Source organism: Pristiophorus japonicus, chromosome 9, assembly GCF_044704955.1.
Source record: "Pristiophorus japonicus isolate sPriJap1 chromosome 9, sPriJap1.hap1, whole genome shotgun sequence".
NCBI lineage: Eukaryota > Metazoa > Chordata > Chondrichthyes > Pristiophoridae > Pristiophorus > Pristiophorus japonicus.
The window spans coordinates 4,792,160-4,809,866 of NC_091985.1; the positions used below are offsets into that span (position 1 = coordinate 4,792,160).

Below are 17,707 nucleotides of genomic sequence, written 5' to 3' on the forward strand. Positions count from 1 at the left end.
ATTTGGGAAGGATTCTGACGGGACGGGGCGGGTTGGGTGCGGGGGGGAGTGTTCCCGGTGTTGTGTGGGTCCGGAGCCGGGGGAGGGGGGGCCACGCTCTAGGGATGGGGGGTGGGCTGTTTGGGGCTGGGATTGGGAGAGACCTCTTCACTCGGGGAGTTGTTGGCCTGTGGGGTTCCCTGCCGCGGAGAGTTGTTGATGCCAGTTCATTGGATGTGTTCGGGAGGGAGTTGGATGTGGTCCTTGCGGCTGGGGGGGTCGGGGGGTGTGGAGGGGGCGTGGGGGGGGGGGGGGGGAGTGATCAGCCATGATCTTGTTGAATGGCGGTGCAGGCTCGAAGGGCCGAATGGCCTACTCCTGCACCTATTTTCTATGTTTCGATGAAGAAATTCCTCCTTATTTCAGTCCTAAATGGCTGACCACTAATTCTGAGACTGTGACCCCTGGTTCTAGATTCCCCAGCCAGGGGAAACTCTTTCTCAGCATTAACCTGTCAAGTCCCTTAAGAATATTATATATTTCAATGAAATCACCTCTCATTCTTCTAAACCCAATGAAATATGGACCTAGTCTGCTCAATCTCTCCTCATAGGACAATCCCCCCATCCCAGGAATCAGTCTGGTGAACCTTCGTTGTACTCCCTCTATGGCAAGTATATCCTTCCTTGGGTAAGGAGACCGACACTGTACACAATACTCCAGGCACAAGGACACCCAGGTCCCTCAATGCAATCACTTCCCACTCTCTCACCATTTAAAAAAAATACTCTGGTTTTTGATTTTCCCTTTAAGTCCCCGAAGAAACTCGTTTGGAAGAGCAATGACAAATTGATCGCCTTCCTTGAATCAAACTGTATTGCAAGTCATTCTGGGCTCAAGGGTCTGTTACACAAGCAAGTGTTCGGAAAGTTAGTAAACAACAATACATCAATATTTGCATATGAAACATTAAAACTAAATGTGTTAAAGTTAATATAACCCACTTAGACAGGAATGTCGCTCCATCTCCCTACCTTTCTTCGGCCTGGAGATAAAGGAGGCCGTTGTTTCCCCCTCCAGTTGGCAGTAACCATCGATCAGATCCGCCATGTTCTCGGCCATTGCGAGTGAGGAGGTTGTTATCATCAATGGCTGTGGTATAAATAAAAAGGTGACAGCTGGTCTCATTGTCTAACTATTACTGAAGCTAGCAGATATTACAACAATATCTCGTAAATCAGAGCAAGTACAGGCATGTCAGTCAAAATGAAAGCAGTTCTCAATTAGCTAGATCATAATACTGAATCCCAATGGACCCAATCCCACCCACCCTCCTTATACAGAATCTCAATGGACCCAATCCCACCCACCCTCCTTATACAGAATCCCAATGGACCCAATCCCACCCATCCTCATTATACAGAATCCCAATGGACTGAACTCCTGTCCATTCATTCCCACGGTAAAGAATCTCAGTGGACCAAACAACTTCCCATTGTAATAAATTCCAACCAATCCAACTGTTTTAGAATTCCAATGGATGTAACTCCGTCCCATTGGATATAGAATTTCCAATGAACACAATCCCTTCCTTCACACTCTTGACGTGTCAAGTTTTAGCGGACTGATCCCCTTCCCATCGTGCTTGGGGTGTGACTATCGTGCAGGCCACACAGAAAACACCGGCCTCTATTCACTCTCAGACAGGTTTCCCGTCGAGATCATAATGAGCATTGTTAGGAACAGGGCTGCATTTTACTGCCATACCCAATTAAAGAGATGAGATCAGAAAGATGTTAGTTACAATTCTCAGAGGTACCGGACAGATAAGAAATGGTAAATGGACACAGAGGTTATCAGAACAAGTGAGAGTGTGTGTATTTCTTCTGCATCGAGACGTTTATACCTGTGGAGCACCATTGATTTCCAGCTGCAGCAAAGCCTTCCTGTCCTCTTTGGGAACACAGCTGATCGATTTAATTTGCTTGAATTCTGCCAAACTGATAGGCTGTTCAGAATTGAAAGATAAAATTCTGTTTAATTTATTTAAATTCTGCTAACCCGATAGTCTGTTTAGAACATAAAAATAGAATGTCTCAGTCACAAAAAAATCTTATCCTTAATAGAGTAAGTTAGCAGGGAGCGCGCTCAGTCACAGAGTGCCAGGGCATGTCATGGGGTCAGCCTCGCTCTTCTCCGCAGTCAGAGGTCTGGGCATCCCCGGTGCATGATGTGGACAATCTAGTGGACAGGGAGGGTCAGACTTTATCTCAAGTGGGCTGGAGTGCAGAGAGTACAGGTCCTGAGGGACACTGCGTATCACACCCTAAACAATGGGTGCACGTTCACAGTGTCCCTACTCTCTGTCACCTCCACCACCCCTCCTCGCAACACTAACCAGTGTACCTACTCTGTCACCTCCCTCCTCACTCACTCCCGGTCTCGGTTACTCCCACTCCCTAGCTCACTCCCGGTCTCGGTTACTCCCTAGCTCACTCCCGGTCTCCGTTACTCCCTAGCTCACTCCCGGTCTCCGTTACTCCCTAGCTCACTCCCGGTCTCCGTTACTCCCTAGCTCACTCCCGGTCTCCGTTACTCCCTAGCTCACTCCCGGTCTCCGTTACTCCCTAGCTCACTCCCGGTCTCCGTTACTCCCTAGCTCACTCCCGGTCTCGGTTACTCCCTAGCTCACTCCCGGTCTCGGTTACTCCCTAGCACACTCCCGGTTACTCCCTAGCTCACTCCCGGTCTCGGTTACTCCCTAGCTCACTCCCGAGCTCACTCCCGGTCTCGGTTACTCCCTAGCTCACTCCCGGTCTCGGTTACTCCCTAGCTCACTCCCGGTCTCGGTTACTCCCTAGCTCACTCCCGAGCTCACTCCCGGTCTCGGTTACTCCCTAGCTCACTCCCGGTCTCGGTTACTCCCTAGCTCACTCCCGGTCTCGGATACTCCCTAGCTCACTCCCGGTCTCGGTTACTCCTTAGCTCACTCCCGATCTCGGTTACTCCCTAGCTCACTCCCGGTCTCGGTTACTCCCGAGCTCACTCCCGGTCTCGGTTACTCCCTAGCTCACTCCCGGTCTCCGTTACTCCCTAGCTCACTCCCGGTCTCCGTTACTCCCTAGCTCACTCCCGGTCTCCGTTACTCCCTAGCTCACTCCCGGTCTCCATGACTCCCTAGCTCACTCCCGGTCTCCGTTACTCCCTAGCTCACTCCCGGTCTCCGTTACTCCCTAGCTCACTCCCGGTCTCCGTTACTCCCTAGCTCACTCCCGGTCTCCGTTACTCCCTAGCTCACTCCCGGTCTCCGTTACTCCCTAGCTCACTCCCGGTCTCGGTTACTCCCTAGCTCACTCCCGGTCTCGGTTACTCCCTAGCACACTCCCGGTCTCGGTTACTCCCTAGCTCACTCCCGGTCTCGGTTACTCCCTAGCTCACTCCCGAGCTCACTCCCGGTCTCGGTTACTCCCTAGCTCACTCCCGGTCTCGGTTACTCCCTAGCTCACTCCCGGTCTCGGTTACTCCCTAGCTCACTCCCGAGCTCACTCCCGGTCTCGGTTACTCCGTAGCTCACTCCCGGTCTCGGTTACTCCCTAGCTCACTCCCGGTCTCGGATACTCCCTAGCTCACTCCCGGTCTCGGTTACTCCTTAGCTCACTCCCGATCTCGGTTACTCCCTAGCTCACTCCCGGTCTCGGTTACTCCCGAGCTCACTCCCGGTCTCGGTTACTCCCTAGCTCACTCCCGGTCTCGGTTACTCCCTAGCTCACTCCCGGTCTCGGTTACTCCCTAGCTCACTCCCGGTCTCGGTTACTCCCTAGCTCACTCCCGGTCTCGGTTACTCCCTAGCTCACTCCCAGTCTCGGTTACTCCCTAGCTCACTCCCGGTCTCGGTTACTCCCGAGCTCACTCCCGGTCTCGGTTACTCCCTAGCTCACTCCCAGTCTCGGTTACTCCCGAGCTCACTCCCGGTCTCGGTTACTCCCGAGCTCACTCCCGGTCTCGGTTACTCCCTAGCTCACTCCCGGTCTCGGTTACTCCCTAGCTCACTCCCAGTCTCGGTTACTCCCTAGCTCACTCCCGGTCTCGGTTACTCTAGCTCACTCCCGGTCTCGGTTACTCTAGCTCACTCCCGGTCTCGGTTACTCCCTAGCTCACTCCCGGTCTCAGTTACTCTAGCTCACTCCCGGTCTCGGTTACTCTAGCTCACTCCCGGTCTCAGTTACTCTAGCTCACTCCCGGTCTCGGTTACTCTAGCTCACTCCCGGTCTCGGTTACTCTAGCTCACTCCCGGTCTCGGTTACTCCCTAGCTCACTCCCGGTCTCGGTTACTCTAGCTCACTCCCGGTCTCGGTTACTCCCTAGCTCACTCCCGGTCTCAGTTACTCTAGCTCACTCCTGGTCCCCATCACTCCGGGTCCCCGTCGCTCCCGGTAACTCACTGTGTTAATGTGAGTATTTCTCAGTCTCTCTCAATTGTTATTCGCGATTGGTTCTGTTTCTTGACATTGGGGACAATGATTCATTCTGGTATACTCACATTATCTTTATTGATCACTTGTCCGATCCCCTGGCTTCCAATTACCAGTTCCACCGTTATCGTCCAGCCTTGCTGAAAGACAGAAAGCAGAATAACCGCTGTATAACAAGAGGCTTCAATACGGAGTGCAGCGGCAGGTCAGAGTGCAAAGGTAAGAATTTGGCAAGTGGGAGAGTTCAGGCAAGTGGGATCGGGAGGTGTTGCTTTGTCTTGTTTTCCCCACCAGTGCTGACTCCCCGACCTGGGAGGAAAAGAAAACGAAGTATAACGTCATAGCAAGCGGTTCGGGAACATTGGAGAGGCCTATAAAGGCCCAGCTGGTGCAGTGCAGCGGGGAGAGAAGGCAAAAAAGTAGAAAGAAATCGAAAGGTGACATCACAGCCAAGGGGGTAAGTGATTGGTGAGTAGTTTGTTTTCCTTTCCTTTATCAGTAAGTAACCTTGAGCATTATTGTTGCCAAATTAAATTAATCTAGGGGTTAAGTCATGACAGAAGAGCTCAGACACATGTTATGCTCCTCCTGTACCATGTGGGAAGTCAGGGACGCTTCCAGTGTCCCTGACGACTACATATGCGGGAAGTGTATCCGGCTGCAGCTCCTGACAGACCGCATTGTGGAACTGGAGCTGCGGGTGGATTCCCCATGGAGCAGCCACGATGCTGAGAATGATGTGAATATCACGTTTAGTGAGTTGGTCTTACCGCAGGTAAAGGTTAGACAGCCAGATAGGGGATGGGTGACCAAAAGGAAGAGCAGTGCAAGGAAGGAAAGTGCAGGGGTTCCCTGCGGTCATCCCTCTGCAAAACAGATACACTGCTTTGGGTACTGTTGAGGGGGATGACACATCAGGGGAGGGCAGCAGCAGCCAAGTTCATGGCACCGTGGCTGGCTCTGCTGCACAGGAGGGCAGGAAAAAGAGTGGGAAAGCGATAGTGATAGGGGATTCAATTGTAAGGGGAATAGATAGATGTTTCTGCAGCCGCAACAGAGACTCGAGGATGGTGCAAGGGTCAAGGATGTCTCGGAGCGGGTGCAGGGCATTTTGAAGGGGAAGGGTAAACAGCCAGTTGTCATGGTGCATATAGGTACCAACGATATAGTTAAAAAAACAGGATGATGTCATACAAGATGAATTTCGGGAGCTAGGAGCTAAATTAAAAAGTAGGACCTCAAAAGTAATAATCTCAGGATTGCTATCAGTGCCACGTGCTAGTCAGAGTAGGAATCGCAGGATAGCTCAGATGAATACGTGGCTTGAGCAATGGTGCAGCAGGGAGGGATTCAAATTCCTGGGACATTGGAACTGGTTCTGGGAGAGGTGGGACCAGTACAAACCGGACGGTCTGCACCTGGGCAGTACCGGAACCAATGTCCTAGGGGGGAGTGTTTGCTCATGCTGTTGGGGAGGGGTTAAACTAATATGGCAGGGGGATGGGAACCTATGCAGGGAGACAGAGGGAGGTAAAATGGAGGCAGATGCAAAAGATAGAAAGGAGAATAGTAAAAGTGGAGGGCAGAGAAACCCAAGGCAAAAAGCAAAAAGGGCCACATTACAGCAAAATTCTAAAGGGGCAAAGTGTGTTAAAAAGACAAGCCTGAAGGCTCTGTGCCTCAATGCGAGGAGTATTCGGAATAAGGTGGACGAATTAACTGCACAGATAGCAGTTAACGGATGTGATGTAATTAGCATCACAGAGACATGGCTCCAGGGTGACCAAGGCTGGGAACTCAACATCCAGGGGTATTCAACATTCAGGAAGGATAGACATAAAGGAAAAGGAGGCGGGGTGGCGTTGCTGGTTAAAGAGGAAATTAACGCAATAGTAAGGAGGGACATTAGCCTGGATGATGTGGAATCTGTATGGGTGGAGCTGCGGAATACCAAAGGGCGGAAAACAATAGTGGGAGTTGTGTACAGACCACCAAACAGTAGTAGTGAGGTTGGGGACAGCATCAAACAAGAAATTAGGGATGTGTGCAATAAAGGTACAGCAGTCATCATGGGCGACTTTCATCTACATATAGATTGAGGTAACCAAACTGGTAGCAATGCGGTGGAGGAGGATTTCCTGGAGTGTATTAAGGATGGTTTTCTAGACCAATGTGTCGAGGAACCAATTAGAGGGCTGGCCATCCTAGATTGCATGATGTGTAATGAGAAAGGACTAATTAGCAATCTTTTTGTGCGAGGCCCCTTGGGGAAGAGTGACCATAATATGGTAGAATTCTTTATTAAGGTGCAGAGTGACACAGTTAATTCAAAGACGAGGGCCCTGAACTTGGGGAAAGGTAACTTCGATGGTATGAGATGTGAATTGGCTAGAATAGACTGGCGAGTGATACTTAAAGGGTTGACAGGCAATGGCAAACATTTATCACATGGATGATCTTCAACAATTGTACATCACTGTCTGGAGTAAAAATAAAACGGGGAAGGTGGCTCAACCGTGGCTAACAAGGTATATTAAGGATAGTGTTAAATCCAAGGAAGAGGCAATAAATTGACCAGAAAAAGCAACTAACCTGACGACTGGGAGAATTTTGTAATACAGCAGAGAAGGAAAAAGAATTTAATTAGGAGAGGGAAAATAGAGTATGAGAGGAAGCTTGCTGGGAACATTAAAAACTGACTGCAAAAGCTTCTATAGATATGAGAAGAAAAAAAGATTAGTGAAAATAAACGTAGGTCCCTTGCAGTCAGATTCAGGTGAATTTATAATGGGGAACAAAGAAATTGCGGACCAGTTAAACAAATACTTGGGTTCTGCTTTCACGACGGAAGACACAAATAACCTTCCGGAAATACTAGGGGACCGAGGGTCTAGTGAGAAGGAGGAACTGAAGGATATCCTTATAAAGCGGGAAATTGTGTTAGGGAAATTGATGGGATTGAAGGCTGATAAATCCCCGGGGCCCGATAGTCTGCATCCCAGAGTACTTAAGGAAGTGGCCCTAGAAATAGTGGATGCATTGGTGATAATTTTCCAACAGTCTGTTGACTGTGGACCAGTTCCTATGGACTAGAGGGTAGCTAATGTAGCACCACTGTTTAAAAAAGGAGGGAGAGAGAAAACGGGTAATTATAGACCAGTTAGCCTGACATCAGTAGTGGGAAAAATATTGGAATCAATTATTAAAGATGTAATAGCAGCGCATTTGGAAAGCAGTGACAGGATCGGTCCAAGTCAGCATGGATTTATGAAAGGGAAATCATGCTTGACAAATCTTCTGGAATTTTTTTGAGGATGTAACTAGTAGAGTGGACAAGGGAGAACCAGTGGATGTGGTGTATTTGGACTTTCAAAAGGCTTGTGACAAGGTCCCACACAAGAGATTGATGTGCAAAATCAAAGCGCATGGTATTGGGGGTAATGTACTGACATGGATAGAGAACTGGTTGACAGACAGGAAGCAGAGAGTAGGGATAAACGGGTCCTTTTCAGAATGGCAGGCAGTGACTAGTGGAATGCCACAGGGCTCAGTGCTGGGACCCCAGCTATTTACAATATACATTAATGATTTAGATTAAGGAATTGAGTGTAATATCTCCAAGTTTGCAGATGACACTAAACTGGGTGGAGGTGTGAGCTGTGAGGTGTGAGGAGGACGCTAAGAGGCTGCAGGGTGACTTGGACATGTTAGGTGAGTGGGCAAATGCATGGCAGATGCAGTATAATGTGGATAAATGTGAGGTTATCCACTTTGGGGGCAAAAACATGAAGGCAGAATATTATCTGAATGGTGGCAGATTAGGAAAAGGGGAGGTGCAGCGAGACCTGGGTGTCATGGTTCATCAGTCATTGAAAGTTGGCATGCAGGTACAGCACGCGGTGAAGAAGTCAAATGGCATGTTGGCCTTCATAGCTAGGGGATTTGAGTATAGGAGCAGGGAGGTCTTACTGTAGTTGTACAGGGCCTTAATAAGAAAAGTTGAAGATTCAGAGTGAAGAACAAGGTGAGGCCACACCCGGAATACTGCGTGTAGTTTTGGTTTCCATATTTACGAAAGGATATACTTGCTTTGGAGGCAGTTCAGAGAAGGTTCATTAGGTTGATTCCGAAGATGAGCAGGTTGACTTATGAGGAAAGGTTGAGTAGTTTGGGCCTCTACTCATTGGAATTCAGAAGAATGAGAGGTGATCTTATCAAAACGTATAAGATTATGAGGGGGCTTGACAAGGTGGATTCAGAGAGGATGTTTCCACTGATGGGGGAGACTAGAACTAGGGGGCATGATCTTAGAATAAGGGGCCACCCATTTAAAACTGAGATGAGGAGAAATTTCTTCTTCCAAAGGGTTGGAAATCTGTGGAATCAGAGAGCTGTGGAAGCTGGGTTATTGAATATATTTAAGACAGATATAGACAGCTTCTTAAACGATAAGGAGTTATGGAAAGTGTGTAGGGAAGTGGAGCTGTGTCCATGATCAGCCATGATCGTATTAAATGGCGGAGCAGGCTCGAGGGGCCGAATGGCCGACTCCTGCTCCCATTTCTTATGTTCTTATTTTCTTAAAGTGCAGAGTGAGGATCCATCCTGACACAAGGCTCAAAGAGTAGTACAGACATTCCAAACACCTCTTCCAAAACACATTGCCTCCAATAGTGCGGCGCTCCTTCAGTACTGCCCCTCCGACAGTGCGGCGCTCCCTCAGTACCGCCCCCTCCGACAGTGCGGTGCTCCCTCAGTACCGCCCCTCCGACAGTGCGGCACTCCCTCAGCACTGCCCCTCCGACAGTGCGGCACTCCCTCAGCACTGCCCCTCCGACAGTGCGGCACTCCCTCAGTACTGCCCCTCCGACAGTGCGGCACTCCCTCAGCACTGCCTCTCCGACAGTGCGGGGCTCCCTCAGTACTGCCCCTCCGACAGTGCGAGGCTCCCTCAGTACTGCCCCTCCGACAGTGCGGGGCTCCCTCAGTACCGCCCCTCCGACAGTGCGGCGCTCCCTCAGTACTGCCCCTCTGACAGTGCGGCACTCCCTCAGTACTGCCCCTCCGACAGTGCGGGGCTCCCTCAGCATTGCCCCTCCGACAGTGCGGCACTCCCTCAGTACTGCCCCTCCAACAGTGCGGGGCTCCCTCAGTACTGCCCCTCCGACAGTGCGGTGCTCCCTCACTACTGCCCCTCCGACAGTGCGGGGCTCCCTCAGTACTGCCCCTCCGACAGTGCGGTGCTCCCTCACTACTGCACTGAAATGACACCCTGGATTATGTGCTGAAGTCTCAGGACTGGGTGTTAAAGCCACGAGTTTCTGCCTCAGTGGGGAGAGGAAAGCCAGGGGGTGTTTGAGGTTTAACCATGAGGAAGTGAATGAGCTGTTTGTGCAGTGACGATGCATGGACACAGGAGGGGGCTGTGGAGCCTCGATGCTGCCAAATTTGGAACTCTGTAAAGTCAAGAGCAGGCAGTGTCACAATGTCACGATGTCACAAAGAAAGGTTGGGAAAAACAGAGCCAAGAGATGTATGCTGGCCATGAGTGAGAGAGACTTTGGTGGAGCAGTGCTCAGGACTCTCCACATAACCCATCTTTATCTCAGAGTGAGAAGAGAAAACAGTCATTTTGTTCAGCAGGAAAGGGGTACTGAGGGAATGATCAGCCATGATCTTATTGAATGGTGGTGCAGGCTCGAAGGGCCGAATGGCCTACTCCTGCACCTATTTTCTATGTTTCTTTTCCCTTACGCAAAAGTATTGCCCTCGGTCTGGGATCGATATGTTTTGTGGAGTGCATCCTTTATTCCAGTGTCGAGTATATACACCGAGTAATTACAGGCCAGTCAGCCTAACCTCGGTGGTGGGGGAATTATTGGAAAAAATCCTGAGGGACTGGATAAATCTTCATTTGGAAAGACACAGATGAATCAGGGACAATCAGCGTGGATTGGTTAAGGGAAGGTCGTGTCTGACTAACTTGATACTAAAAACAGTGCCAAGAGATGTATGCTGGCCATGAGTGAGAGAGACTTTGGTTGTTAATATAGATTGTAAATAGTTGGGGTCCCAGCACTGATCCCTGTGGCACCCCACTAGTTACTTGTTGCTAACAGAGATTGAACCACTTATCTCGACTCTCTGTTTTCTGTTAGTTAGCCAATCCTTTATCCATGCTGTTATATTACCTCCAACCCTGTGAACTTTTATCTTCTGCACATGGTATTGGGGGTAATGTACTGACGTGGATAGAGAACTGGTTGGCAGACAGGAAACAGAGAGTCGGGATTAACGGGTCCTTTTCAGAATGGCAGGCAGTGACTAGTGGGGTGCCGCAGGGCTCAGTGCTGGGACCCCAGCTATTTACAATATACATTAATGATTTAGATGAAGGAATTGAGTGTAATATCTCAAAGTTTGCAGATGGCACTAAACTGGGTGGCGGTGTGAGCTGTGAGGAGGACGCTAAAAGGCTGCAGGGTGACTTGGATAGGTTAGGTGAGTGGGCAGATGCATGGCAGATGCAATACAATGTGGATAAATGTGAGGTTATCCACTTTGGGGGCAAAAACACAAGGCAGAATATTATTTAAATGGTGGCAGATTAGGAAAAGGGGAGTTGCAACGAGACCTGGGTGTCATGGTACATCAATCATTGAAACTTGGCATGCAGGTACAGCAGGCGGTGAAGAAGGCAAATGGTATGTTAGCCTTCATAGCGAGGGGATTTGAGTATAGGAGCTGGGAGGTCTTACTGCAGTTGTACAGGGGCTTGGTGAGGCCTCACCTGGAATATTGTGTTCAGTTTTGGTCTCCTAATCTGAGGAAGGACATTCTTGCTATTGAGGGAGTGCAGCGAAGGTTCACCAGACTGATTTCCGGGATGGCAGGACTGACATATCAAGAGAAACTAAATTGACTGGACCTGTATTCACTGAAGTTTAGAAGAATGAGAGAAAATCTCATAAAAACATAAAATTCTGACAGGGCTGGACAGGTTAGATGCAGGAAGAATGTTTCCGATGTTGGGGAAGTCCAGAACCAGGGGAAACAGTCTTAGGATAAGGGGTAGGCCATTTATGTCTGAGATGAGGAGAAACTTCTTCACTCAGAGTTGTTAACCGATGGAATTCCCTACCGCAGAGAGTTGTTGATGCCAGTTCATTGGATATATTCAAGAGGGAGTTAGATATGGCTTTTATGGCTAAAGGGATCAAGGGGTATGGAGAGAAAGCAGTAAAGGGGTACTGAGGGAATGATCAGCCATGATCTTATTGAATGGTGGTGCAGGCCCGAAGGGCTGAATGTCCTACTCCTGCACCTATTATCTATGTTTCTATGTAACCTTTTTTGAGGCACCTTGTCAAATGCCTTCTGGAAGTCCAAATACACCACATCCACTGGTTCCCCTTTATCTACCTGGCCTACTACCTTCAGGGATCTGTGGACATGCACGCCAAGGTCCCATTGTTCCTCTGCACTTCTCAATAGCCTACCATTTAATGTATATTCCCTTTCCTTGTTAGCTCTCCCAAATGCATTACCTCTCACTTCTCCGGATTAAATTCCATTTGCCACTGTTCTGCCCACCTGACCAGTTTATTGATATCTTCCTGCAGTCCACAGCTTTCTTCTTCATTATCAACCACACGGCTGATTTTAGTATCTGCAAACTTCTTAATCATACTCCCTCTATATTCAAGTCTAAATCATTGATATATACCACAAAAAGCAAGGGACCCAGTACTGAGCCCTGTGGAACCCCACTGGAAACAGCCTTCCAGTCACAAAAACACCCATCACCCATTACCCTTTGCTTCCTGCCTCTGAGACAATTTTGGATCAGCAAAGGAGCAAGGCAGCAAAGGGGGTGAAAGTGGTGTGGGCCTCTAGTGCAGATAGGGTGGTGGTCAATCGCTGCTCTGATTCACACCCTGCCACAATTCCTTTACTGAATGCTCAGGACCAACTCCCTCCACCCCCTCCCCGACACCCTCAGCCCCTCCCCCGACACCCGCGTCAGCCCCTCCCCCGACACCCGCGTCAGCCCCTCCCCCGACACCCGCGTCAGCCCCTCCCCCGACACCCACAGCCCCTCCCCCGACACCCACAGCCCCTCCCCCGACACCCGCGTCAGCCCCTCCCCCGACACCCGCGTCGTCCCCTCCCCCGACACCCACAGTCCCTCCCCCGACACCCACAGCCCCTCCCCCGACACCCGCGTCAGCCCCTCCCCCGACACCCGCGTCAGCCCCTCCCCCGACACCCACATCGCCCCCTCCCCCGACACCCGCGTCAGCCCCTCCCCCGACACCCGCGTCAGCCCCTCCCCCGACACCCGCGTCAGCCCCTCCCCCGACACCCGCGTCAGCCCCTCCCCCGACACCCGCGTCAGCCCCTCCCCCGACACCCGCGTCAGCCCCTCCCCCGACACCCACAGCCCCTCCCCCGACACCCGCGTCAGCCCCTCCCCCGACACCCGCGTCAGCCCCTCCCCCGACACCCGCGTCAGCCCCTCCCCCGACACCCGCGTCGCCCCCTCCCCCGACACCCACAGCCCCTCCCCCGACACCCACAGCCCCTCCCCCGACACCCGCGTCGCCCCCTCCCCCGACACCCGCGTCGCCCCCTCCCCCGACACCCGCGTCGCCCCCTCCCCCGACACCCGCGTCGCCCCCCTCCCCCGACACCCGCGTCGCCCCCTCCCCCGACACCCACAGCCCCTCCCCCGACACCCGCATCAGCCCCTCCCCCGACACCCACAGCCCCTCCCCGACACCCACAGCCCCCTCACCCGACACCCGCGTCGCCCCCCTCCCCCGACACCCACAGCCCCTCCCCCGACACCCGCGTCGCCCCCCTCCCCCGACACCCACAGCCCCTCCCCCGACACCCACAGCCCCTCCCCCGACACCCGCATCAGCCCCTCCCCCGACACCCACAGCCCCTCCCCGACACCCACAGCCCCTCCCCCGACACCCGCGTCAGCCCCTCCCCCGACACCCACGTCAGCCCCTCCCCCGACACCCGCGTCGCCCCCTCCCCCGACACCCACAGCCCCTCCCCCGACACCCGTGTCAGCCCCCTCCCCCCACAGCCCCCTCCCCGACACCCGCGTCGCCCCCTCCCCCGACACCCGCGTCGCCCCCTCCCCCGACACCCGCGTCGCCCCCTCCCCCGACACCCACAGCCCCTCCCCCGACACCCACAGTCCCTCCCCCGACACCCACAGCCCCTCCCCCGACACCCACGTCAGCCCCTCCCCCGACACCCGCGTCGCCCCCTCCCCCGACACCCACAGCCCCTCCCCCGACACCCGTGTCAGCCCCCTCCCCTGACACCCGCGTCAGCCCCCTCCCCCGACAGCCCCCTCCCCTGACACCCGCGTCAGCCCCCTCCCCCCACAGCCCCCTCCCCGACACCCGCGTCGCCCCGTCCCCCGACACCCGCGTCGCCCCCTCCCCCGACACCCACAGCCCCTCCCCCGACACCCACAGTCCCTCCCCCGACACCCGCGTCGCCCCCTCCCCCGACACCCGCGTCGCCCCCTCCCCCGACACCCGCAGCCCCTCCCCCGACACCCACAGTCCCTCCCCCGACACCCACAGCCCCTCCCCCGACACCCACAGCCCCTCCCCCGACACCCACAGTCCCTCCCCCGACACCCACAGCCCCTCCCCCGACACCCACAGCCCCTCCCCCGACACCCGCGTCGCCCCCTCCCCCGACACCCGCGTCGCCCCCTCCCCCGACACCCGCGTCGCCCCCTCCCCCGACACCCGCGTCGCCCCCTCCCCCGACACACGCGTCGCCCCCTCCCCCGACACCCGCTTCAGCCCCTCCCCCGACACCCGCGTCAGCCCCTCCCCCGACACCCACAGTCCCTCCCCCGACACCCGCGTCGCCCCCTCCCCCGACACCCGCGTCAGCCCCTCCCCCGACACCCGCGTCAGCCCCCTCCCCCGACACCCGCGTCGCCCCCTCCCCCGACACCCACAGCCCCTCCCCCGACACCCACAGCCCCTCCCCCGACACCCACAGCCCCTCCCCCGACACCCACAGCCCCTCCCCCGACACCCACAGCCCCTCCCCCGACACCCACAGCCCCTCCCCAGACACCCACAGCCCCTCCCCCGACACCCACAGCCCCTCCCCCGACACCCGCGTCGCCCCCTCCCCCGACACCCGCGTCAGCCCCTCCCCCGACACCCACAGCCCCCTCCCCCGACACCCACAGCCCCGCCCCCGACACCCAGAGCCCCTCCCCCGACACCCAGAGCCCCTCCCCCGACACCCAGAGCCCCTCCCCCGACACCCAGAGCCCCTCCCCCGACACCCAGAGCCCCTCCCCCAACACCCACAGCCCCTCCCCCAACACCCACAGCCCCTCCCCCGACACCCACAGCCCCCTCCCCCGACACCCGCGTCGCCCCCTTCCCCCAACACCCGCGTCAGCCACTCCCCCAACACCCGCGTCAGCCCCTCCCCCAACACCCACAGCCCCTCCCCCAACACCCGCGTCAGCCCCCTCCCCCGACACCCGCGTCAGCCCCTCCCCCAACACCCACAGCCCCTCCCCCGACACCCGCGTCAGCCCCCTCCCCCGACACCCGCGTCAGCCCCTCCCCCAACACCCACAGCCCCTCCCCCGACACCCGCGTCGCCCCCTCCCCCGACACCCACAGTCCCTCCCCCGACACCCGCGTCGCCCCCTCCCCCGACACCCGCAGCCCCTCCCCGACACCCGCGTCGCCCCCTCCCCCGACACCCACAGCCCCTCCCCCGACACCCACAGCCCCGCCCCCGACACCCTCAGTCCCTCCCCCGACACCCACAGCCCCTCCCCCGACACCCGCGTCAGCCCCTCCCCCGACACCCACAGCCCCTCCCCCGACACCCGCGTCAGCCCCTCCCCCGACACCCACAGCCCCTCCCCCGACACCCGCGTCGCCCCCTCCCCCGACACCCACAGCCCCTCCCCCGACACCCACAGTCCCTCCCCCGACACCCGCGTCGCCCCCTCCCCCGACACCCGCGTCGCCCCCTCCCCCGACACCCGCGTCGCCCCCTCCCCCGACACCCGCGTCGCCCCCTCCCCCGACACCCGCGTCGCCCCCTCCCCCGACACCCGCGTCAGCCCCTCCCCCGACACCCGCGTCAGCCCCCTCCCCCGACACCCACAGCCCCTCCCCCGACACCCGCGTCGCCCCCTCCCCCGACACCCGCGTCAGCCCCTCCCCCGACACCCGCGTCAGCCCCTCCCCCGACACCCGCGTCAGCCCCTCCCCCGACACCCGCGTCAGCCCCTCCCCCGACACCGTCAGCCCCTCCCCCGACACCCACGTCAGCCCCCTCCCCCGACACCCGCGTCAGCCCCTCCCCCGACACCCACGTCAGCCCCTCCCCCGACACCCGCGTCAGCCCCTCCCCCGACACCCGCGTCAGCCCCTCCCCCGACACCCGCGTCGCCCCCTCCCCCGACACCCGCGTCAGCCCCTCCCCCGACACCCACAGCCCCTCCCCGACACCCACAGCCCCTCCCCCGACACCCGCGTCAGCTCCCTCCCCCGACACCCACATCAGCCCCTCCCCCGACACCCACAGCCCCTCCCCCGACACCCGCGTCAGCCCCCTCCCCCGAGAGCCCCCTCCCCCGACACCCGCGTCAGCCCCTCCCCCGACACCCACAGCCCCTCCCCCGACACCCACAGCCCCTCCCCCGACACCCGCGTCAGCTCCCTCCCCCGACACCCACATCAGCCCCTCCCCCGACACCCACAGCCCCTCCCCCGACACCCGCGTCAGCCCCCTCCCCCGAGAGCCCCCTCCCCCGACACCCGCGTCGCCCCCTCCCCCGACACCCACAGCCCCTCCCCCGACACCCACAGCCCCCTCCCCCGACACCCACAGCCCCCTCCCCCGACACCCGCGTCGCCCCCTCCCCCGACACCCGCGTCGCCCCCTCCCCCGAAACCCGCGTCGCCCCCTCCCCCGACACGCACAGCCCCCTCCCCCGACACCCACAGCCCCCTCCCCCGACACCCACAGCCCCCTCCCCGACACCCGCGTCGCCCCCTCCCCCGACACCCACAGCCCCTCCCCCGACACCCGCGTCGCCCCCTCCCCCGACACCCGCGTCGCCCCCTCCCCCGACACCCGCGTCGCCCCCTCCCCCGACACCCGCGTCGCCCCCTCCCCCGACACGCACAGCCCCCTCCCCCGACACCCACAGCCCCCTCCCCGACACCCGCGTCGCCCCCTCCCCCGACACCCGCGTCAGCCCCTCCCCCGACACCCGCGTCGCCCCCTCCCCCGACACCCACAGCCCCATCCCCCGACACCCGCGTCGCCCCCTCCCCCGACACCCGCGTCGCCCCCCTCCCCCGACACCCGCGTCGCCCCCTCCCCAGACAGCCCCTCCCCCGACACCAGCGTCAGCCCCCTCCCCCGACACCAGCGTCAGCCCCCTCCCCCGACACCCGCGTCGCCCCCTCCCCCGACACCCGCGTCGCCCCCTCCCCCGACACCCGCGTCAGCCCCTCCCCCAACGCCCGCGTCAGCCCCCTCCCCCGACACCCGCGTCGCCCCCTCCCCAGACAGCCCCTCCCCGACACCAGCGTCAGCCCCCTCCCCCGACACCCGCGTCAGCCCCCTCCCCCGACACCCGCGTCAGCCCCTCCCCCAACGCCCGCGTCAGCCCCCTCCCCCGACACCCGCGTCAGCCCCTCCCCCGACACCCACAGCCCCTCCCCCGACACCCACAGCCCCTCCCCCGACACCCGCGTCAGCCCCTCCCCCGACACCCGTGTCAGCCCCTCCCCCGACACCCGCGTCGCCCCCTCCCCCGACACCCGCGTCGCCCCCTCCCCCGACACCCACAGCCCCTCCCCCGACACCCGCGTCGCCCCCTCCCCCGACACCCACAGCCCCTCCCCCGACACCCGCATCAGCCCCCTCCCCCGACACCCGCGTCGCCCCCTCCCCCGACACCCACAGCCCCTCCCCCGACACCCCCGACAGCCCCCTCCCCTGACACCCGCGTCAGCCCCCTCCCCCGACAGTCCCCTCCCCCGACACCCGCGTCGCCCCCTCCCCCGACACCCGCGTCAGCCCCTCCCCCGACACCCGCGTCAGCCCCTCCCCCGACACCCGTGTCAGCCCCTCCCCCGACACCCGCGTCAGCCCCTCCCCCGACACCCGTGTCAGCCCCTCCCCCGACACCCGCGTCAGCCCCTCCCCCGACACCCACAGCC

At 58.0% G+C, this 17,707-nt stretch overlaps 1 protein-coding gene across 3 annotated transcripts in view; it reads right to left on the reverse strand.

Annotated features, from left to right (window-relative positions):
- The window catches only part of LOC139272919 (protein-tyrosine kinase 2-beta-like), a 256,360-nt gene that overhangs the window by 99,926 nt on the left and 138,727 nt on the right, over positions 1 to 17,707 (reverse strand). For all 3 annotated transcript variants that reach the window (XM_070889030.1, XM_070889028.1, XM_070889029.1), the window contains exons 9-11: positions 4,520 to 4,591; positions 1,886 to 1,987; positions 1,014 to 1,131 (exon numbers count right to left, since the gene is read on the reverse strand). In XM_070889030.1, the coding sequence (XP_070745131.1) occupies positions 1,014 to 1,131; positions 1,886 to 1,987; positions 4,520 to 4,591 (292 nt within the window). The remainder of the gene's footprint in view (positions 1 to 1,013; positions 1,132 to 1,885; positions 1,988 to 4,519; positions 4,592 to 17,707) is intronic.